At 35.9% G+C, this 24,445-nt stretch overlaps 2 protein-coding genes across 2 annotated transcripts; both read left to right on the top strand.

Moving 5' to 3' along the window:
• Positions 1-3,177: 3,177 nt before the first annotated feature.
• On the top strand, positions 3,178-10,041 carry LOC132116325 (protein FAM171A2-like). The gene is made up of 8 exons (XM_059525116.1): positions 3,178-3,374; positions 3,992-4,219; positions 5,106-5,198; positions 6,297-6,449; positions 6,641-6,820; positions 6,978-7,091; positions 7,351-7,477; positions 7,759-10,041. The coding sequence occupies exons 1-8, from the start codon at positions 3,278-3,280 to the stop codon at positions 9,323-9,325; spliced, it is 2,559 nt and encodes an 852-aa protein (XP_059381099.1). The 5' UTR covers positions 3,178-3,277; the 3' UTR covers positions 9,326-10,041.
• A 2,980-nt stretch (positions 10,042-13,021) lies between these two features.
• Positions 13,022-15,434, top strand: dcakd (dephospho-CoA kinase domain containing). Its single transcript, XM_059524182.1, has 5 exons — positions 13,022-13,253; positions 13,617-13,729; positions 14,289-14,492; positions 14,583-14,670; positions 15,024-15,434. Exons 2-5 carry the CDS (start codon positions 13,618-13,620, stop codon positions 15,307-15,309), a joined length of 690 nt encoding a protein of 229 aa, XP_059380165.1. The 5' UTR covers positions 13,022-13,253; position 13,617; the 3' UTR covers positions 15,310-15,434.
• The last annotated feature ends 9,011 nt before the right edge of the window (positions 15,435-24,445 follow it).

The following is a 24,445-nucleotide window of genomic DNA, read 5'->3' as shown; positions in this document are numbered from 1 at the left end:
CTGCTGACGTGTGCGTGGTACAGCTTGACGAGCGAACTGGCAAATCAGCGGATAGAATGCCGCGCAAAGCGTCGGAGGCTTCGCTGTGATTGGACGTCACGGCTGTCAATCAAGGATTACGGCCAAGCATCAGTGACATGGTTTACATTTTGAGTTTGGGTGTGGAGTGTGGATAATATGTGAATAATGTGAATAAAACGCAACAAACAAAATATAATATATATATATATATTATTATTATTAAATCGCTTAAAGAAAACATTTTACAGTAGCCTGGGGGTGAACACAAAGAAAAAAAATACAATAAAAAAAACACAAAAATTACATCAAAATATGTAAATGTTTACATACATTAATACATTTAACAGCTTTCTTGTTTATCAGATTGTAAATAGATTTTAGGTATTGCTTAACTTCTAATTTTAAAATAAGAAACAATGTTTTCTAATTGCCATACTTGCATTTATGAATACTTAACTTTGAGATTGCCAGCAAAAGTAACAAATTAATCAAATAGTATTCCTTATGGAATGACATGTCATAAGTGAAGAAAACAAATAAAACATTTTCAAAACAAAGTTGAAAGCTGGGCATGATATATTTTCTTACAAACGAACAGGAATCTGTGAATAATTTAGAAATTTAAAAATATTTGTGCATAACCATTTCCTCTACTTCATATATAACCTATACTTTTATTATAGGTGGTCAATTTAGTTCATTTGTTATCTTCTAATTTTATCTTCTAATTTGCTTATTTTGTATTTCTTTGTTTCTCTATATGTTACATACATATCAACATACATATGTGGGTCAATTAAATAAGGATGTCCGAGATGATAAAAAGTTGAATCTTTTCAAAAACCAGTTTAATTAAATGTGCCCTGGTCATGGAAAGTAAATTAAATTTTTAGTTTCCTACAATGCTAGTTTCCTTCAGTTTTATAAAACATTTATAACACTTTCCATAAATATTTTGATTTAATGACTCCAAAAATGTCAAGTGAACTAAACATTTATGGAAAAAGTAGAAAAATAATTTCCTTGCTCCTTAAATACATGTTTTAAGAAATATTTTAATGTTTTCAGGGTAAAACATTTATTCAGAAATGCTTACATATGAAATATCAGCAATTGCATGAAATATATTAAATATTTGTAATAAAATATTAATTAATACAATTAATTTATATATTACTTTTGCAGACATATAAATCAGTTCAAGTCAAATAAACTACAATATGCACTGAAATGAAAATTCTGGATGAACTTGGCCAAAAAGCGAAAATGCTAAAGTGTTATGTAAAGTTACTACTACAGACATAAGCACAGATTGGTTGTGTTTCGCTGTTAATCCTCCTTAAGGATTCATTTTCATGCGTAGAAGTTGAAAAAGACCACCCAGCCCCTCGATCCCCACTCTGGTCTTACATTAGCTGTTCATTTGACCTATTTCACAACTGTGGGACAGAAATGAACAGGTTCTACCACACTGTTTAATTAGAGTCTGTCACCTTTCCCACAATTACTGAAGTGAAAGTGAGTGAAAGTGAAAGTGAAGTGACATTCAGCCAAGTATGACCCATACTCAGAATTTGTGCTCTGCATTTAACCCATCCGAAATGGGCACACACAGAGCAGTGAACACACACACACACTGTGAGCACACACCCGGAGCAGTGGGCAGCCATTTGTGCTGCGGCGCCCAGGGAGCAGTTGGGGGTTCGATGCCTTGCTCAAGGGCACCTAAGTCGTGGTATTGAAGGTGGAGAGAGAACTGTACATGCACTCCCCCCACCCACAATTCCTGCCGGCCCGGGACTCGAACTCACAACCTTTCGATTGGGAGTCCGACTCTCTAACCATTAGGCCACAACTTCCCACGACTTCCCACGACTTCCCACGTCAAGATGTTCATGATGTGGAGTGTTGTATGAATCTGGACCAAGGGTTAAATTTGTTCTATTTACTCTGATGATTCAAGTCAGATCAGAATCAGTTAAATTGCGCCCTGTGGTGTTTAGTAAATTGTTGGCAGTCTCTCACAAAGAGCTTTTTACAGTGTAGATTATTTCCCTGCAGCGCAATTCAAACACACACACAGTTGTTCTGAAGAAAAGATTCAGTAGTTTATTTTGATCACATGCACTGAAGAACTTTGTATCAATTTAAAAATATCCAAGATCCGCAAAGACGTAGTTTGTTTCTTCATGGGTAGAGATTTAGAGAAAGTAGCATTAAATCACCAATTTCACCAATGGATGCTCTGCAGTGGATGGGTGCCATTACAATGAGAGTCCAAACAACTGCTAAAAACATCACACAATAAACACACAGTAATCCACAAGTAATCCAAACCACTCCAGTACATCATTTAATGACTTGTGGAGTGAAAATCTACATGTTTTTAAAACACTAATCCTTTGTTAAGGCCATCACTTCTGCGTCCATAACCCATAATAATTCAGATGAAAAAGTATATACCTTGTTGTCCTCACAAATCAAAGTCAACCCATATATTTGTTTATAAAACAGTTTTGGACTGCTGTGGCTTATATGGTGCTTGATCTCTGCATATTTCTCTCCTGATTCATACTCTTTCACTGGAGAAAGCAATATTAAAGGACATTAAAACATAAAAGATGGATTTGTTTATTCCAAACTGAACTTTTAACTCCACAAGACATTAATTGATGCACTGGAGTGGTGTGGATTATTGTGATGTTTTTGGCTGTTTGGACTCTCATTCTGGCGGCACCCATTCACTGCAGAGGATCCATTGGTGAGCAAGTGACATATGGCAATTTACAAAATTTATTATTTATTTATTTAGTTTCCATGAAGGAACAAACCCCTCTACATCTTAGATGGCCCAAGGGTGAGTAAATTTTCAGTTATATTTTAAAGTTCAGGTAAACTATTCCTTTAAGAAAGTTTTTATTGAGGCATTTGAAACCAAAATCACTTCTAGTGTGGACTTTGACTCAAACCTTCCCTTATAGTTGCTGACACGACCTCCAACTTTTCGCGGTCGTATCTATATGTAATCAGAACAGATTCCTAAAACAAATAGTAGGTACTACAAAATTGCTGTAGGTTTAATTAAACGTACCGCCCTGTTTGTCCACGCGGGGTCGCTGTTTTTCCTTTTATACTGACAATGAGAGGCGGCAGCAGCGCAGCATCCCGCATCACACTGAAGGATGCTGGCAACCATGTCTGAAAACACACACACACATATGGCTGACGAGGTGGAAACAGCGATGTAGCTTTCAAGATGCCGTCCCTTTTCGTCCTTCGTTTTTTCTTCTTTATATTTTTGTGCGGTTTTGAAGGGACAGCTGGCAAATCGATCCATGAAAGGGAAGCTCTGGGTGAGTAGAGAATAATGGGACGCATAGCGGGTCTGGATGAGGGAGTGGTGGGCTATTTTGTGCCCAAAACATCGAGCAAACGAGACAAATGCTACTGCAACATCGTATCATTTGTATGCATCGGTCTATGATTGCTAAACGCAAACTCGGAAACGCAGATTTGTACGAATTTCACGCATCGCATGGCTTTATAGACAGGAAACAATAAGTGCATATTATTGAGTATCGGCCTTTGCAAATTAATTCCCAATTTGACATAGCCTACTCAAGCTTTTTGGCTGCACGATATCTTTCTAAACAGCTTTTTGTGTCTATGTCAAATATGCAAATCTGAGATTTAATGAGGCCCACTGACAGCTCAATATAAGTGTGCTTATATATTACTTCAGCTGTCTTCTGTATGAAGCTGTGAATGCTATATGAGAGTTACCTGATATGTTTTTATGAGAACCATGCAGTTGTCTGTATTCAGATCTTTCTATATGAATTTGGTCTTTTAGTTCATCCTATTTTTTGGTTAGAATCTTATGATGGATTTATTATTTTTGAATCCAAACGTGTCTGAAGACGTTCTCGCCATGCATCTGATCATATGAACTTGTTTTTGTCCCCCTCAGAGGTGCAGGTGAGGGTCCAGGTGTTTGACAGCGGTGATCTTTCCCCCCTGCCCAATGCTGCTATTGCCGTTCATAGTAACCAGACTCTGCTGGCACAAAGCAAAGCAGGCAGTGATGGTGTGCAGGTCGTCAGCTTCCTGTACCGCACGGGAACATGGGTAATCATTACGGCATCTCAGAGAGATTACCTCACCAGCTCTGTGCCATGGCATGCCAGCCGTTTACCCTGTGAGTAAACTCTAATGTGAACTAAATTAACTCTGCATATAAAAGTCACATCTTGTTCAGAATGTAATTTTTCTTGATTTAATGTCATAACTTTCTTTGTTTTAAAATTTTCAAAAATCCTAAAACTTTGTTTATTAAGTGTTGAGTGTAAAAGGCGATGCTGAATAAACTCATATAAAATGTTTAGTCATGCTTAACCCTTATACTGTGCTGAAAAAACTTTACCCAATTTACTTTTCCCAATCAAAATTGGCTGACCTATTGAAAATCTGCTTGTAAATTTCTTATTATGATATTCCTATTCCCAAATCTTGGATTCAATCTTTTTGTCAACCTGTTTTCTCTCAGTTAGCATTAGCTGAGATTTCATATTTCCTTCTGGAACTGATTAATAGTAGGCCTCATTGGTCTGAGCTTATGCATCTCAGTTTTTGAGTGAAAAATGCATTATTTGTGGATAATTTTGGCCACGTTCACTCCAAAACTGAGGTGTATAAAAAAAGATCAAAGAGGCCTATGATTAATCAGTTGAAAAAAGAAATGGAAAGCCTGTGCTTATTGAAAAAAGAAGTACATAAAAAGACAGAATCATACACTGTGTGAACAAAGATAGTAAGTTTTTGCCCAATGCAATAACATTACCTAGCATTTTCAGGAAAAAGAATATCCTCTCTGGGTCAAAATGACCAGAACACAACATGAGGGTTCAATGATAGAAAAAAAGATGCAGCCTCAGCCTTTTTTGTACCAAACTGTCATTGTCATATACCATTTGTGAAGGGACATTTAGAATGACATACTTTAACATACTGTTCATGGCATAACAGGCATCTATTTCAGTTTTAATTAACCAGCTTTTTAACACATCTCTATTTCTCTCTGTTAGTATATGCCTCTGTCAGTCTTTACCTGATGGCCCAGAAGCCTGGCACACTGATACTATATGATGATGTCATCCAGGTGTTTCATGGCTCCCCGAGTAAGAAAACGTCAATGACCATTAAAACAACTTTATAAACATACACTAAAACAAGCATGATTATCACAACATTCTTATCAGAAAATAGAAGATTATTGTTATTATTGCTTATTTTGGGTGTACAAAAATGTGAGAGTTGGCATATGCATGTCCTTAACAAAGTAGTTTTTCCTTCTCACCCATTGTGTGCGTTTCTATCCACCTATTTTTATGGGCATTTTGGAATATCGCTTAAAAATTCGAAAAATGCGCAGAAAAAGCCAATGCGCACATTTGAGTTGGATAAGCTTTTTATCTGATAAGAAAAAAAGGCGCATAGCATTTAGAGCTAGTTTACCAGGAAGTGACGATTTTGTTCTCCTTGGATGGAAACAGTGCTTTATTCGTGTTTTATGCGATATTCCATTGTTGCACATAAGTGTAAATCGAATTTTTGGATTTAAACATTGCTATTCAGGCTTTCAGCTTACGTCATCCTGACACTTAAGTTTTTTGCAGCTGTCACCATAGCAACGGCAGAAATATTCTAATTCCATTACAGAATCGTTTGACATCTGAATCTGCTATCTAATTGCTCTAATTCCACTGTAATGATAGGGCGTTTATTGCAGCATAGAAGGCATCTATTGTAAGGTTATCAGTTATGCGCCTCAGAGAGGCTTGCATTTCAGAAAATAATAGAACAAAAAAAGTGAATTGCCTAAGTGGAAACCCAGCTACATTGCGCAATCATTACCTTACATTTAGTCATTTTGCAGACACTTATTCAAAGCAAAGATGTTCTATACACACACACACATTGGAAACTGGCATAAGATATTAATATTCCAGAATATACTACTTAGGCTCCCAGGCTTAATAATTTAGTCTATTATGCAAACAGAATATTGTTGGTTTCCACAAAATGCACAATTCTGTGTGTCTTCCAAGGCTCCAAATAATGTGAAATGCATAAAAAAGTGCCTATGATTTTTCAAGAAAATTTATTTGATTTCATTTGAATTCATTAATTCTTGTATAAGTTAACTTCTCTAAAAATACATATTTATGTTACTTGCCAGTCATTACACTTGATTTGCTATACTGTTTTAATTTCAGGTGGGCGGAGCCAGCCATGGCTGCAGGTTCCAAGGCGGAGCCTACAGTTTAACTCCTCCTACACAGAACTGACTGCAGTTTTAACAACAGCCAGAGACCAGAATGAAATTAACTCATTCCCTTACCCTCTCGCTCTGGAACCAAACAACACAGGTATTAAAAATACTATTCTAGTATAATATTCTAGTATAAAATACTAGTCTTTCTATATAAAGATATTTAAATATTTGAACCATAATAAATGCTCCATAAAAAAAACAAAAAAATATGTAGGAGAGACTTACTAAAAATATATATAGCTATAGATAATACAGTGTATTTATAACGGTGTAAATTGCTTTAAGGAGGAGAGAATGGCTGGACAGATCTAACAACAATAGCAGCGGTCAGCGCACAGCTGTTTGACCGTGAGGGTCGAGCGGTTGAGGTCAGCGAGCCAGTTCACATCTCTGTGCCACTGCCTTCTGATACTCGCATACGATCTGCCACCAGCATACCTGTATGGATGTACGACACCAAGACAGGTACTCACAACCATGCTTTAGGCACCAAAAAATAGTGTTGGTAACTGTGTAAATATTGTCCTATCTGGTATAATGGAAGCAACATGAACATCCTGCATAAGCCCTGTCAATGCTAGCTCCTCTTTTTTGGGAATAATGCTATGCATTTGCTCTCTAGGATTATGGGTACGAAATGGAACAGGATTTATCACTCGAGAAGGATCACAGCTCACGTGGGACTTTACTGCCTCCCAGCTTGGCTACTGGATTGCAGCTTTCCGTTTTTCACCAGGTAAAAGTGGAAAAAAGTGACGTGACATTCAGCCAAGTATGGTGACCCATACTCAGAATTTGTGCTCTGCATTTAACCCATCCAAGTGTACACGCACAGAGCAGTGAACACACACACACACACACACACACACACTATGAACACAGTAACATACTCGAATGCAATTGCACTTGTACATACAACAATATACACACTTGTACCTTGACTCAAACACAATTACATGCAGACATGCTAATCAGGCTTTATCTTTGAACACTAGGCTCAAGTTTGTCTCACCCAGGCCTGAGGGACATCACTGCCTACCATACCTTCTTCCTCCTGTCCATCTTGGGATCTCTTGCTTTGCTTGTACTAGTCTTGCTTTGTGTCCTACTTTATTATTGCAGGTATGTACTAGTTTGTCTGAATTATGTGTAATTAAAAGTAGCATAGGCTCAGTGGAAAGACATGCCTCTATTTTGATTGTGCTTTTGGTGCCTATCACTGGGCATTTCACTTTGAAAGTTGTTTGAAACATGCAAGAAGCAACATAATACCATTTTGAAGAACTGTCACCACAGGCATGTTTTCCCTCTGAGCCTGGGTTGATTATAAGGTATATTTCACAAGATTACAGCAAATGACTCACTGAGAGTGTTTTTTCTAAATGTAAACATCCGTTTTCCAGACGAAGATGTCTGAAACCCAGACGGCAGCAGAAACAGGTTCAAGCTCCATCAGCTCTGAACGGATCCAAGCGGGACCAAGGCACCTCCATGTCCCATTTGAACCTCATCTGTGGTGGCCATGTTGAATCTGCCTCCTCCAATGGCAACTTGGACGCCAACAAATCCGAAGGATCCCCTTCCCATGCCTTCAAGGGGGCTCGGGATGAGTTTACCAGGCACATTCCTGCCCATAAGCTTCGGCATTCCTCTAAGACCAAGCAGTCTAAAGGAGCCCAAAAGAATGCAGAGAGTTTCCCCATGAAGGTACATCGTTCCACAGATACAAGCAATCTGGATAGCAATCTTATACATGATGACTATGGACGCAACTATAGCCCTGATGACAAGGATAAAGAGTATCGCCGGAGGCACGTTGTCAATGATAACCGGGGCTACACATCTGACCCACCTTCTCCACCAATTGTCGACAAGCCACCAGAGTATTCGCAGGTTCTGCAAGGGCCGGATCACCTTGCTCGCCCAACATCACTCAACACACAACCAGGTCAAATTATATTCTGCAGCTCACTGGATCAGATGAAGGAGAACATGTACCGTTCTATGGTACCAACTCTTGTGATCCCGGCCCACTACATGAGGTTTTCGTCCGAGTTTGGTGCCACAGATCAGGGTAAAGATGGGACAAATCAAGCAGACCGTGATGGACAGAGTTCGCAAGGTGCCAACAGTGGGATTCAAGGCCAAAACCACCAAAACCAAACCCCTGGTTCAGGCCATGCAGAAGCCCAGCAAGGTGATTCTCCAGCAGGCTCTGATGAGAGTGTTTGGGCCCCCGGTGGAACACCAGCACCAGTTCACATACCTGTTTTATTTAATGACTCCACCATCTCCCAAATGAACGGGGAGCTGCAAGCGCTCACTGAGAAGAAGCTTCTGGAACTGGGGGTGAAGCAACACCCTCGTGCTTGGTTCATATCACTCGATGGACGTGCCAACGCTCATGTGCGCCACTCATACATAGATGTAGGTGCTGATCTCAGCCACGGTGGAACACATAGTGGCAACCACAGCGCCCAAAGCACGTTGAGTGCCCCTGCAGGGAGTAGTAAGGACCGTAACATAGACACAAGTTTCCAATCCACCCAACATGAGCGCAAGTCCACATCCAGTCGCAAGAACAAAGAGGAACATTATGGAAGTGGGCGTAAGGGCTATGGAGGAAGCAGTTCCAACAGTACAAGAGGCGGGAAACACTACTCCAAACCAACCTACCATGACCCTCTGGACCTAAGTGGAGGAGCGAGCCGCATGGGAGCCAGTTCACCACTGGAAAACCCATTGACCCCTCTTTTGGATGACGGTCCTGAGGATCCAAGGGGGTCTTCAATGCCGAAAAGGGGTCGAAGCCGGGGGAACAGCTCACGTAGTAGCAACAGCGAAACACAGCGTGACTCTGTCACCAGTCCGGAAGATGACAACGACCTGGATGATAAGGATGAGAACAAGAAGAGTCCTTGGCAGCGCATTGAAGAGCGCCCCCTAATGGTTTTTCATCCCAAGAAGTAGAGTGAGAAATCAATCCCAGTAGCTGCCTTTGAATAATTGGACTAACTAGAGATGTGTTCAAATTGATAATGACTACTGACCCAGTGATATTTTTACAGACCGACTATTTGTGTCGTTGTAATTTGATAGACGTTACCAAAATGATTGTTGCGCCATTGGATTTTTGTTATTTTCTTTTGTCTTTCTATGACAACATACTTTCACTGATCAATTTGAATGCACCTCAGGGGTCAAAGAACACAAATTTGGTGGCATCATACCATCTTAGTGTTTTCCACACCAAGAATCACATTAAATTCAAGACTAGTCATAGTGAAATTGACGTGACATAGAGCCAAGTATGATGACCCATACTCAGAATTCGTTCTCTGCATTTAACCCATCCAAAGTGCACACACAGAGCAGTGAACACACACACAAACCATGAACACACACCCGGAGCAGTGGTGCAGTCATTTATGCTGTGGCACCTGGGGAGCAGTTGGGGGTTCGGTGTCTTGCTCAAGGGCACCTAAGTCGTGGTATTGCCAGCCCAAGTCTCAAACCCACAACCCTAGGATTAGGAATCAAACTCTCTTACCACTAGGCCACGACTTCCCTAAGAAGAGAAGAATGCCATTGCAGTTGGAAGAACACAAGATACCAAACAACTGGGCAAGTGCATTAAAATAAAGCACAACACAACATGCTGGTCTACAACAGGAATACATTATCTTACAGTCTCTCTATTTCCATATAAATTAGACTCAAACAAACGATTGCATCCAAAAGTACCCAAGTACCTTTTCACTCTCAACGGCTCGGTAATAGACTTTTTCAATGGATGGCTTTCTCCAAAGCTTGAGTCTTCAATATGTTGGATCAAGAACTTGATGTTTTCTTGTAAACAAGAAGTCTTGTAAAACTTTTAGATTCCCATTTTCTTATGTTCTTATGCAGTATATTCCTTGGTATCTCGTCCCAACTTGCCATTCTTCTACCTTCGAAACTCATTATTTTGATGTCAATTAAAATTTTCCTTCAATCTTTCATACTATTTCAGATTTTTTGTGCAGTGCTAATCTGAAATTTACAGTTCAAGTTTCAAACATTCCACATTTTTTACTGTTTGTCCTTAAGTAGATTAAAATAAGAAGGCTTAAAGTTCACATTTATCTGATGTTATAGCAATTTCTATGTCATTACACATTGCATTTTTGATTTATTGTATTATATGTTATGCCATACAACATCTTCCATTCCAGTGTTGTTTTTGAATATAATCTTTAGAATTGTGATAGGCCTAAACTTAGCATTAGTTGCATTAAAGTGCAGATTTGTATAGGAAAAGCTGACTCCGAATCTGGGCCCCAATCTCACTTACAATGAAAAAGCATTGAATGTGATACAGTAGATATGAATGTATGTTCACCACAGTTAGCATTTTCAGTCCAGCTTTTCATTTGTTTAAAAGAGAGCCATTAAAATTTTGTGTATATGTATGATAGCCTTTATGTGCATGAGATAACTAATATAGGACAACAGATTTTTTTTATGCCTACAAATTAAAATAGACACTATCAAAGCATGAAGGTGGATAATAGGTGCATCTGCTACAGATGCCTGATGGGAAGAAATTTGCCAAAATTTCAAATGAAATATTATATGCCAGTTTACAGGCCAGTGTTTGGCTAATGTATTTCCATCCGAACTTGGCTGTGACAAAATTCTGACTCAGATTTTTTAATAAGCCATTAAAATATTAAAAGCTCATAATTTATGACACTTCTTAATTTATAATTTATGACACTTTTCTATTATTTTTCCCATCATTAAAGACATGACATGTAATTTATGAAGCAACATTTTATGAATAATCAAGAGCTATTTGATGACTATCAAACATAATACAAAGAGACTTTAACTAAAATAGCTCTGCTCATGCTGATCTGGTGCCAATCACATGTAGAGCAGTGATTAACGCTGTCTCTTGTGATGATTGTCAACTTGACACTACTGTTGCAACATGCCTCATATGTGTGTCAGTTGTTTCGCAACCCTTCATAACTTCCTTATAATAACTGAAACATATATAACTGGAACTGAGATTAAGTTCTGGATTATTTTATACTAAGTTGGCGATTAAGAGTGAGACTTAGACATCTAGTGTAAGCTGTAGTGGTGGAATTCTTAAGAGGATTTTAGTTTGTTTTATATTATATACTCGGTGCTGAAACCCTTAACCTTACATACTGACCCACAATTTCACAGATTTTACATTTGCACACTCTTTTTAGAATGAGTTTCAATCAAACCTACTAGTACTGAAATCAAAGCCATTCTCTTCCTCTGTCTGTTTATATTTTGTTCACAGTCTGTGGGTAAATTTTCACTGGAAATCTCGATATGCCTTTGTCAGTGTACATTTATCATGTGATGTGGTGCTCTGAAACACATTTCCCTCTGTACTGTGTAAATATTTCTCTTTCTGACTGAATATGAATATGACTCTGATGATAGTATGATGTTGTTTCCATTGTGCACAACAGCTTTGCTTAATTGTTCTACAATCAAGTCAGATGGACCTTTTGCAATTTTATAATTTGTTCATAATATCCTAGGGAAAAAGTTTCACTTCTGACATGTCCGAAAGTCATGTGCTGTACAATAAAGAAATTCAATTTTTCCTGCATTTCTGTTTTTATTAAAAATAAAACTCAAAGTAATCCTGCATTTTCACACATGGCAAATTGTGTAATTTCCTATTTTTATTATAACTATTAGTATTAATAGTTTAGAACTTTTAGGCATTTTTAATTTGTACTGGTTAAACATAATAAAAGCCAAAGGTCATTATAAAAATGTAAAACTGCATTGATTCAACAAGGAAAACATTATACATAAAACTCATTAAAAGAGTAAATTCATATCAGTTAGTGATAAAGAAATATATGACCTACCCACATTCACAAGCTTTTTTTGCAGTAAAGTCTGGCATTGTCTTTGGAGATGTTTGATCCTTTAATTTTAACAAAACTTAAGGGACAATAATTAGATTTAATATCATACACCAGGTCTGAAAATGACCTCGTCCTCTGGCCTACAAATATATATATATATATATATATATATATATATATATATATATATATATATATATATATATATATATATATATATATATATATATATATATATCCCTATGGGGTGCATATTGTTACCTTAAAGGTACATGTGCCTTTGTACTTTGCGGTATATAGCTCTATCATCTAATTAAACACAGTCAGACTTGTTAATAATAGTCCTTATGCTCACTAGAAAACTAGATGCAGTGTGTTTTAATCCCAAACATTATTTGTTTAAAAAGAAGGATTGATTCATTGTCTACAAGCGTAGAGAAATGACATAAGAAAATCACACATTGTGTTGGATAAAATCATTAACCAAATGTCAAAATAGTGCAAGATTTTTCAAGATAGCCTCTTGGAAATCTACAATTTCTACTCTTGTCTGTCATTGCATAAATAATTAAACCAGTTTGTTGGTTCAGGCAGGTGTTTAGCAATCATTACAAAATGATGGAAATCTAGACGTTTTACTTAAAAACGTGCAGAATCTTATCCTCCTTTATAAAATCGTCATGTATTTCAAAACAGGGTTGTCGTTGCGCTCCAGTCCGCGTGGCGGCGCTTGTTTGATGCGTTGAATTTGTTTACAAAGGAAGTAGAGGAAGAGAGACCTTACGTTCAAAGCGCACAGGTCAATGTTATGAACACAAATAATGGGATTATATTTATATAGCATTATTATAGAGCCGTCAGACCCTTTAGATACTTGCTATTAACTAGCATATTGTGTTTTGAAATTCGCCTCTGTTTTTTTGTATATCTATGCAGAAACGCGTCTATAATCTCTGTTTCCAGTTTATGAAGTAGGTCATTGCTGTTGGGTAAGTGTGCGTCTTCTGTATATTTTTAACATTTTTAAATGTCAGTGCTGTTTATTAACGTCATTAGTCAGATTATCGTTGTGGTATGGGTGAATTTTAACCCAAGCAAAATGTAACTTGAGTTTTACCACTTAATGTGTTAAACATAACAAGACATCTATCATTATGCAAGTCATTATTGGAATTAGAAATGTTGTTTGAATCTAGGTTACCGATTACTCGTGTATTTACATATTTATGAGCCCGAATTTTAATTGAAGTTCCAGTAGAGGCCGCTAGAAGGCGCCAACGACCAACATTCATCAGCCACATACTGTATAATTAGATGTTAGAGGGTAAATAACTATGATTTTTGTGTTTCAGCATGTTTCTTGTGGGGTTAACTGGAGGCATTGCCTCAGGGAAGAGCACAGTGTCTTCTCAGCTGAAAGAACTGGGCTGTCCTGTCATCGATGCAGATGTGGTGGCCCGGAAAGGTGTTTAGTGCTTGTTAGTCCTTAGTGTATTATAACATTATTTTGTAAAGTAATTCATAGGATTTTGTGTTTTGAAAAAAAAAAAGAAAAGAAAAAAAGGTAGGCAGCTTGTAGAAAATTAACGTAAAGCATTTAAAAAAATTTAGATTTTTTTTTTAAGATAACAAATTAATGTAAAAAAATTCAATACCATTTAATTGTAAAAACTTAACTAACTTTAGTAAGTGTGTATTCTAGATTCATTTTTTCTAGCTTAAATATTAAATCAATATATAAATGTAATTATAATGTGTATAGATTTTTATTTAATTGAATAATAAAAATAAAGATTTTTTTATTGAAAAAATTGTACACACACATAAACCTAAATTATTTAAAATTGGTAAAAATAATATAGTTTGTATTAATTCATATTTTATAAAATATTTTATATACATGTTTAGATATAATTATTTTAAAATAATAATAAAAAAATATTGATTTAATTATATTATTTGTTTAATATAAATTGATTTATTTAATCAGTGCTTTAATTGTGTGATTTTTCTTTGTGTATCAGTGGTGGAGCCCCAAAGCCCAGCGTACAGACTGATCGTGCAGCATTTTGGACGTGAAATTTTGTTAGACAATGGCGAGATTGACAGACAGAAACTGGGGCAGATCATCTTCTCCAGCCCCGAGAAACGAAAACTTCTCAACTCCATCACACACCCAGAAATACATAAAGAAATGTTCAAACAAATACTGTTGTACTTCCTTAAAGGTATACTCACACATGCATACAATCAAACATAGAATGATAAAAGTGTAGCAAAATCTCCTGAACTAATGTTTATTGCTGGTTGATCTTTAGGCTACAGATATGTGGTTTTGGATGTGCCGCTGCTTTTCGAAACACGACGCCTCACTCGTTTCCTAACACACGCGGTTGTCGTTTACTGGTATGATGTTTTTTCTCTCTTTCATTTTCCTTGTTTTCATAAATACTGTATAAGTCAGACTGGGTTGTGTGATACTGTAGTTTTTAAAGCAAATAAAGGGTCTTTCAGTGTTATTTTAGCATTATTTATTAAGTTTCTTTTATCACTTCTTTAAAAATTTTATTATTTATTTACAGTTTATTTTCAGTTTTATTTTAAATTCAGCTTTTCAGGACTTTTTTTTTTCTTTAATGTAATATTTATTTAACTTTTTTGTAATATTTAATTTTGGTCTCTCATTACACTTAACGGTTTTAACTAATTTAACAGTAATAAGCCTGGTCTCTTCAGCTCATGTGTCTGTATTTGGGCAGTGACCCAGCGACGCAGCTGTCCCGTCTCATGCAGAGGGACGGTTTGGGTCAGGAGGAGGCCGAGCAGAGGATCGGCGCTCAGATGCCCCTCAAAGAGAAGCGAGGACTCGCCAGTCATGTGATCGAGAACTCGGGCTCTCGTGAGGACACTCACAGACAGGTGCTGCGGCTGCACACCAAGCTCGAGGACTCCATGGAGTTCCTGGTCATCAGGGCCATCGCTGTTGCAGCTGTCGCTGGGCTCGGCGGTCTGTTTTTATGTACAGTCAGACTGCTGGTCTCTTAACAAACATACTGAAATGCTTCCACAACAACAGCAATAGGACTTAAACCGATAGCGTACCCATAAATCTACATTTCGGTCAACATTTGCTCATTATATGCGGTCTTCTTTCTTCTGTGGAAGTGTGTGGACAGAAAAATCCAAGAATATTTCTTTTCAGTGTTCCACAGAAGAAAGTAAAGTCCTATAGGTTTGCAACGATGTGAATAAATGATGACAGAATTTACATTTTTCAGTAAAGAAACGATTTTATATGCTAACATAGGTTTTTGTTGTCTAAATCATTTTTATTTGATGTTTAACCTCACTTTGTTGTTGATATTCTGACCTCACCACCATCAGCCTGAGCTACATAAAAAGCCACAACTTGAATTATTGCAGCAGATTCATTATTTGTTATGCTCAATGACCCATCCAGTGATATGCATGTTAAAAAAAAAATATTATATGTATATATATATATATATATATATATATATTTATTTATTTATACATACATATATATATATATATATATACAGTATATGGGGAAATCACTTTGATGATTTTCAGGATAATGCAAAATAGTTTTCCACACTGTTAAAAGCAGTGTATCATTATATTAAATAAAACTAATTCTTAATAATAGATTATTATTATTATTATTATTTTTCAACATACTAATACTAATTATTTACATTTTATACATATATAAAGTAAAATTTATTTTACGTATTGGTATTAGTTTAGTTAAAATCTAATTAAAAAAATTAAGTAATAAAAACTGAACATCTAATTAAAACCTAACATTAAACTATAAAATAACTGGTAAAATGTGTTAACCTGCAGCTTTTACCTAATTCAACAACAACGACAAAAAATGTGTAGGTATAGAGTGCTGTATTTAGGTTGGTTCAGTAATGTTTAATAAATAAATAATATTTTGACATAATTTACTAATTTTTTTCAGTGCATATGCAATTTTTAAAGCAATTTTTAAGTTTCTTAAGCAACAGGTTTTGTTGCTGCAGCTCCATTTTTTTTTAGAGCGTTTATGTTCATCTCGCTGTGTAAACATGAGCAATATACATGTACATCAGCCGGACACAGACAGATATGACAGTTTTGAGTTCTCTCTCTGTCTTCTTCACTCAGTCCTTCATCTTCAGGGTTGGCCTGTGGTGATGTTCTCTGTCTTTAATAAGCTGTTCTTATGCTAACACAGACTGACGCGGGCCAGCGGCCCTGCACAGTAAGACCTCTGTGTGTGTGTGTGTGTGTGTGTGTGAGAGAGAGATGGTCAAGGTTTTAAGATTGTGCATCTGTCATTATGCAATGGATAGAGATTGTGTGTGTGTGTGTGTGTGTGTGTGTGAATGCAGTCCTGTCAGAGCACTTTAGTCTGAAACAAACATAATCAAGTGTCTGCATATCAAGAGCTAAAGTATCTAGAGTGAAAAGTAAACTTTTTGAACATTGTCACTTTGAGAAATGTTACGGGTGAAAGTACCAGAAACATCTCAAAAATCACAAGTAACTAAAAAATGAGTATTTTTGGCATAACATTTTAAAAACCATATATATATATATATATATATATATATATATATATATATATATATATATATATATATATATATATATATATTATTATTTTTTTTTTTTTTTTGATGCAACAAGGAAATTGTCCTTGGAAGATTTATAATTTATTCTTATGATGTGCAGCTGTATTTTCAGCATCATTCCTCCAGTTTTCAGAGTCACATGATCTTCAGAAATCATTCTGATATACTGATTTGCTGTCGTGATGCTTCATATTTTTTTTGTGTGGAAACTGTGGCACAATTTTATTTAAAAAAATTTTGATAAATAGAAAATTCTAAAGAACAACAGATTTGAAATAGAAATTTTCATATGTTATGTTCCCGCTTTATAATTACAACTGAGGAATATGCAGATGACTGTGAAGATCACATCTGCAGTTTGGAGAAACTGTTTACAAGGTTAAGGGATGCTCAGTTAACCCTCAATTTGGCCAAGTGTGAGTGTTATGTCAATCCTACTGAAGCAAAAGTGTCTGCTATGATTGAATTCCCTACACCCAGCACCAAGCGTCAGTTACGCAGATTTTTAGGAATGGCAGGGTACTATCGAGGATTTTGTAAGAAATTTGCAACAATTGTGTCACACCCCACTGATATGCTTAGCACTTCAAAGAAATTTGTGGAGTCCTGATTGTGACCATGCATTTGTTTCTGCCAAAGACCTTCTGTGTTATAGTCCCATTTTATCAGCTCCTAACTTGTCTTTGCCTTTCAAACTATAAGTTGACGCAAGTGGATCCTGTCTGTTATTTTTCCAAGAAGTTTTCGAAGTCTCAACAAAAATATAGTACAATCGAGAAGGAAGCTCTGGCATTAGTAATGGCACTCAGGCATTTTAAAGTCTATGTTGGAGGTAGTTGTACCCCTCTTGTTGTTTACACTGACCATAACCCTTTTGTCTTCCTGTCTGGAACCAACGTCCTGTTTTGTGGTAAGTTAAGCAGTTAAAGGGTTAGTTCAGCCAAAAATGAAAATTATGTAATTAATGATTCACCCTCACGTCGTTCCAAACCCGTGATACCTCCGTTTATCTTCGCAACACAGTTTAAGATATTTTAGATTTAGTCCGAGAGCTCTCAGTCTCTCCATTGAAGCTGTGTGTACGGTATACTGTCCATGTCCAGAAAGGTAAGAAAAACATCATCAAAGCAGTCCATGTGACATCAGAGGGTCGGTTAGAATTTGTTGAAGCATCGAAAATACATTTTGGTCCAAAAATGATGAACGCACTCACAACAGACCCAGAAGAGAAGACAATGCAGAATAAATTCGTAATGTTAGTTTTTTTGGACCAAAGGGAAGAAGAGAAGGGAAAAGGGAAAACTGAGAAAACAAAAACTCTTGACTGACCCCAGAACAGTACAAATTACGTCACAGGACGTAACGCATATAATTGTAAATGTCTTTTCTGTCACTTTTGATCAGTTTAACACATCATTGAAAAATAAACTAGAATATTTATTGCTTTACGGTAATAAAAACTATGTTGCAAGAAAGTTGTTATTCCTAAAAACAGGCATAATTTTAGTAAGTTATTTATCTTAAGTAATGAAAATTAGGTGGCAAATTCATATTTTCTTATTGTTCCTTCTCATTTCTTAATGTACTGTAAAACTTCTCGTTCCCTTTTAAGGATCCATAGATGTTGAGTTTTCATGAGATGAACTCTTTCACAGCTTCTTGAATGAGTGGTTTGTATGGGACATGCAGGCAGCAATAGAGAAGCATCTGATATACAGTTTTTTAGGAATAACTGTGTGTCCTGTTGATATTTTCCCTAGAACTCTCTCTGTCTCTTTCTGTGGCCTGCAGGCTCGTCCACATCATAACACACTGTCGATGCACCCAGCCCTATCACAACAAGTCAGCTGGAAAACACCCACCAAATGAGAAGTGACAGCTGCTTTGTGTGTGCGTTTGGCCTGAATGTGGGAACTTATTTAATATACTGAATTTGACTTCTTAAAGTATGGGATAAAAGTGCACATCAGGGCTCGAGAAGAGTGATTAAGCATGTTTCCATGAATACTTGGCAACACCTGTGGTTTTCTTTAAGAAAACTAACAAGCTTGACCTATAATGATATTCTACATTCATCTACTCAGGCTCTAAAAGCGATAGTTTACCCAAAAATGAAAATGATGTGATTTACTCACCCTCATGTTGTTCCATGTCTGTATATGAAGCACAAAGGTCCATGCAAAATAAAAGTTAAAGGCATCCAATATTATTTGGTTTCCAATGTTTTTGGCGTTTCTCCAGTATTACTTCGAATTACTGTAAAAATAATAATTTGTATTGTTTTCCATTAGAGATATTTAAAAATCCATGAAATCATGAAGGAAAATGTATAAAAATTAAGCCAGTTTGTGCTTAAAACAAGAAAATAATCATGTTTTGTCTTTGAATTATGCCTCTCTCTTTTTTCTTTTTTTTTTTTTTGGTATTAAGCATATTTTTACTTAATTTTCTATATAGAAAAAAAATAAATAATTTTAGGTTAAGGGCCAGAATATAAAATATAATTTATAATATAGTTATTCTCAGATTTTATTCCTGATTTTAAGACTGTGATGCTGAAGCATCTGTCAATTGCAACCATGTAAAATCTAAATCATTCATTGGTAGCTTGCAAATGTAGCTGGAACAATCTGAAAGCGCATTTCACACATTCAGTACAGTACGTGACATTAGATCACAGCAGTGCTACCGCTTGTCATTTACAGTTTGGAGGCTGCCAGAGCAGATAAAGCACCAGCTGACCCACATGCGGCCCACCTGCCAGCCCAGGCTCAGCGGGCCGCGTCTCGCTCTGAGCTAAAGGTGAGATCTGCTCCGTGTCCACTGCTCCTGACCTGCCCTGAACTCCTGTCACACTGAGACAGCTGCTGGTGTCATTGGCCATGAGAGGAGGGCCAAACAAATCTCTTCATCTGCTCTGCACCATGTTACCTGAAGCCATGACTTTGCCAAGTGACATTTACATCATCTGAGCACCTCAAACATCTGGGAGGAGATTAATAATATAATTCCACCAATCACAAGCAGCCCCGCCCCTTCAACGCAGCCATCAACCCACGCCCATCTTCCAATTCCACCCTATTGTACTGAATGAAAATGAATTGAATTTGGGGATTGATACTTTGATGCATTTAACATATTTAAGAAGCTTTTTTCTTTCCTTCTTTCCTTAGAGTAAAAATTATTTAGTTAATTAGCTATTTATTATATTAGTTAAAATCATCCTGTAAATTTTAGAATGCTTTCTTTCTAGGTCAAAAAAAAAAAAAGTATTTAATGAAATATTCTCTACAAAACAGCCAAAACATTTTTCCATTCAATTTTAAAGTGTCTTCTGGAAGTCTCACCTTATAGTTAAAAAAAAAAGCACTGACCTCTTTGTAAGTCTGGAAAATACATTAATTTTTTTGTACATTAATACATTTTGCATTAATTAAGCTTTACAATTTATTATGATCATGATAATACAGAATTATTTTCAGATTTTAATTTTGACTTTAAAAATGATGGATGGTAAAGCATATCTCAAGTGTGTTGTTAAAGTGCGCACAGGCTTATTAATTAACTGAAACTAAAACAAAAAATATATATATATATATATATATATATATATATATATATATATATATATATATATATATATATATATATATATATATATATATATATATATATATATATATTTCATTAATTTAAGTAAACACTGACTGAAATAAAATATTTTTTTTTATATATATTTAATATTTTTATAAAATATATTTTAAACTTTTCATTAAGTGTTGATGTGTACTATTAAAACTGAAATAAAAATGTATACAAAATTATATAGAACTAAAAAATAAAATAAAATTAAAGCTGACAAAAAAAAACTAAAATCTTAACTAAAATAAAAATGAAAACAGAACATATAAAAATAAAAACTTATTCAAAATATTAATAACAACTTCCAAAAATATTTCAGTTAATGTCTCAAAATACTTCAAAAGCATGAATTGCACCTACTAAAAAGTAATTATTCGACTGAATTTAATTTCAAATTTCATTCTGCTTTTGCCAGTTCAGGGCTTTAATGTGAAATTTAATGTGAAATTTAGAGCTTGTAGTAATTTCATAGAGAGTTGCATAGACTTTGGTCTTTCCCATTTAAGTATAGATTAAGTTGTATTTGCATGGCTAAAAAACAGCTGGGGCTGTTACAAATTTGGCTGCAAAGTGAACTGACTTTGAGTATTGCTAAATTAATATTAAAATTAAAATGTAGGAAAGTTCAGCAAACCTTTTTTTGATGTTTCTGGCTGCACAGCAGCTGCTGATTCACAGATCCTTCAGAAGAATCCCAAGGTTAGATATAAGGAGCTACTTTTCATCATCCATTCATTATCTAAGTCTGATATCAACAGTGTGATGTTGTGAAGGCTCTTATTGAAGGATGGAGCAATTAAAAACTATATTAAACCCAACAGCAGCCCATGTGTGAGCGCCAAAAATGACTAAAACTCCTTTCACATGTGAAAAAGATGTTGTATTAAAGTTTTAAAGGCACAGCAACAAAAACGTCCTTGTAGGAAAATAATCATGAAAAACTAATTCATGAACTAAATGTAAAAACTAAAAGAAAAAATTAATACAAGTTGTCAATAAAAGATTTTTGGAGTATGTATTACAAAAAGATAATATTTCTGTCATTCTTAACTCAATAAAAGTTTTGTTCAATGTGTTACTTTCTTTTTTTGTTGTTGTGAATTTTACTATTAACTTCTGAATGAAAACTCTAGTAAATCTTATATTTCCTTTAAAATATCTACTGTTTTTTGTTGTTGTTGCTGTTGTGGTCAGTCTTTAGCATATAACAATGGCAAACTTTAAACAGAGATTCCTGGTATCGATAATCACATTACTGAAGATCTTGCTGGTCGGTGATGAGAGCGCTGTTAATATAAGCAGGTGTCCTGCTGTAGACTCAAGTCTGTCTCGGTGAGATAAGAAAACCAGACTTATCAAAGGGGTCTGGAAATTGCATCGCAATCTCATTATGCACGAAAATCACCTTCATCTCTGCCTGTCTGAAAACAACCCTACACTGACTTGATCTGCTGATTTACACTGCTTCTAGCTGAGCTGCCTGTGCTCTTTAACAGCTTAATCCATGGATAATAAGAGATTACTCTATGCGAGCTGAATGAAACGTGCAAGTTTTAAATACTTGCTTTCGCAAAAGCTCAACAGGCTGTGCGTTATATATCATCATCATGTTTCATCATTGCTTAACCGCTGAAAGCCTGTCATTGGCAGATCTCAGTTGATGAATTGTTTGTGTTGGAGTCTCAGACTGTTACCTTTCTCACCTGTCAGTCATCAGCTGTTTGTTTTCCATCCTCCGCGTCTTGATGTGCGCGACGGTGGGTATCTTTGTGTCTGAAATGACATTCTGATTACGATGACTCTAATTTGAGGATACACATAGACACCCCCAGAGGAAAGGAGCAGGGGATTGTGGGTAGACTGACCTCTCCTTGATGTTTGGTTATTGGCTGTTTAGCAGACGCTTCTTTTCATGCACAGTGACTTACTAAGTACACTTACCACAGGCGAAGTCCTGGGGTTAAACACCCGTCTCGAGGCCACAGTGGGGCAGTTTTCCAGGTCATCAATTGCCCCTTCTGTGACCTGCGACAGATTTTAATTGAACTTACAGTAAGATGACTTAGCCTGGAAGGGCCATATTTGAAATCTGGCATGTAAACCAGCTGCTTACCAATTCAATAAAGCTCTGGCAAGTTGAGCAAAGTTTATCCTCAGAAGAACTCATTATTGCAGATGGAAATGGACTTTGTCAGCTATCCAGTGTTTTTTTGTGCACAATCTCCATCTGACGCTCAGTGGGTGGTCAGTGGCCATGGCATCTGAGGTTGACACTATAGTTTCTTGGCATCGCCTACCATTTGAGATATAAATTGTTGTGGCTGGAATGAATTTGTGGTATATTTTACAGGAAGGTGTCTTACTTAATGCAGTTTGATATATGCAAACTCCATATGACATTCAGATTAAAGTCAGCAAAAAATGGCATTCAAATCCATTTTGATGTGTGAAACGAATTTCAACTAAAAGAAAAAAAAACTTAAAGCTGCAGCCTGTAACTTTTTTGTGTGTTCAAAATTTACATAATTTATATAATCAGCGAGAACACCATCCTTTTTCCAAACCGTGTTTTTGGCTTGTCCCGAATGATTAGTTAAGCTTGTTACTCAAGTCATGGGTTGTATGGTTACTTTTATATTCAGACAGACATCTATAGACATCCATTACTCCAACACACTAACTTTTGTTTAGTATTCAAAAGCTGTTAAAAATGTCTGTGTACATATATCCTAGAAACTAAATAAAAATGACAAAGTGCATAGTTAAAACTTAAACTAAAATAAAAAATATTTGCTATTGCTGTAAGCTTTATTCCAATAATGTTAGCCAGCATTAAATTAATGCAATAAGCAGGCTACTGTAAAGTTTTTTGAAAAGCAGCATTTTCAACAAGAGCAGACTAATTAGTAATATTATTTATCCACTAATTGGTTAACATTATGTCTGGCATTAGTCATTTCAGAGAACTATAAATGTGATTAGTAGATTTTACTTACAAAAAAGTGCTGAAAACATATAAAATATAAGGTATAAGATAAAACGTACGTGAATAAAGATAAGATAAAAAATTAAAGATTAAATATCAGTGAATAAAGTTTAAAGTATATTATTTTTTAGGTTTTAACTAGCTGATTTGGTGGTTTTAACAGACATCTTTAAATGAAAGCTTATTGACTTAAGTTTAGTTTCTTCACTAATCAGATTTTACATTGAAGCAAAGAAAGGTATTATATTTTGATAACATACAATAATCATAACCCAACCCATATCAGTGTATTAAGTAAATAAAGTGAATTCTGACTTCATGTTGACTCTGACTTTAAACCATTCTACAACCTCCACTGAAGATCGCTGTGAGCTATTATACTTTGACATTAGGAGTTAATTATATCGTTTAACTGAGAGAGTTTTTCCATTAATGAAAGAGCAGATATGGTGTACATTCTTGACGAGAGGCTCAAAAATGTAATAATAAAAAAATAAAACCTCAAGGGTGGTGATGATCTCCTCAAACGTGCAAGATGGTTAATCTGTCCACGGTTATAGAAAATGAAGTGTAGAGTGTCTCGGCAGTAGACCATGTCATTTAAACTTCACATCTAAACATCTTGTTGTATACATAAGCAGCCTTCATCTCTGGCCTCTCCTCCCAGCGCTCATGCAGCTCCAAGGCTCTCTCCCTCTCTCTCTCTCTCCCTCTCTCTCTCTCTCTCTCTGTTGTTTTGAAACACTGATCATCTCTGATTAGGAGGAAGTTCTTCCCTCCAGACATGGGGCATTTCACACTCATTATACCTAGCTGTGATCGCTCCTCTTTTCTTTATCGTTAAAATCAGTCCTTTTATCTCTTGTTCTGATTTACTGTGTCTTTATAACAGAGGGATCTACTCATT

This window comes from Carassius carassius, chromosome 35, assembly GCF_963082965.1.
Source record: "Carassius carassius chromosome 35, fCarCar2.1, whole genome shotgun sequence".
Lineage (NCBI taxonomy): Eukaryota > Metazoa > Chordata > Actinopteri > Cypriniformes > Cyprinidae > Carassius > Carassius carassius.
The sequence above is the reverse complement of the archived record's forward strand: the minus strand, read 5'-3'. Positions and strand labels throughout refer to the sequence as shown.

What these genes read in the sequence shown, in the direction of transcription:
- dcakd (XM_059524182.1), top strand. Translation starts at nt 13,618, where the DNA reads ATGTTTCTTGTGGGGTTAACTGGAGGCATTGCCTCAGGGAAGAGCACA. An exon ending in AGATGTGGTGGCCCGGAAAG is followed by an intron (nt 13,730 to 14,288) that starts GTGTTTAGTGCT and finishes TTTGTGTATCAG; the next exon opens with TGGTGGAGCCCCAAAGCCCA. An exon ending in ACTGTTGTACTTCCTTAAAG is followed by an intron (nt 14,493 to 14,582) that starts GTATACTCACAC and finishes GTTGATCTTTAG; the next exon opens with GCTACAGATATGTGGTTTTG.
- LOC132116325 (XM_059525116.1), top strand. Translation starts at nt 3,278, where the DNA reads ATGCCGTCCCTTTTCGTCCTTCGTTTTTTCTTCTTTATATTTTTGTGC. An exon ending in CCATGAAAGGGAAGCTCTGG is followed by an intron (nt 3,375 to 3,991) that starts GTGAGTAGAGAA and finishes TGTCCCCCTCAG; the next exon opens with AGGTGCAGGTGAGGGTCCAG. An exon ending in GGTGTTTCATGGCTCCCCGA is followed by an intron (nt 5,199 to 6,296) that starts GTAAGAAAACGT and finishes TTTTAATTTCAG; the next exon opens with GTGGGCGGAGCCAGCCATGG.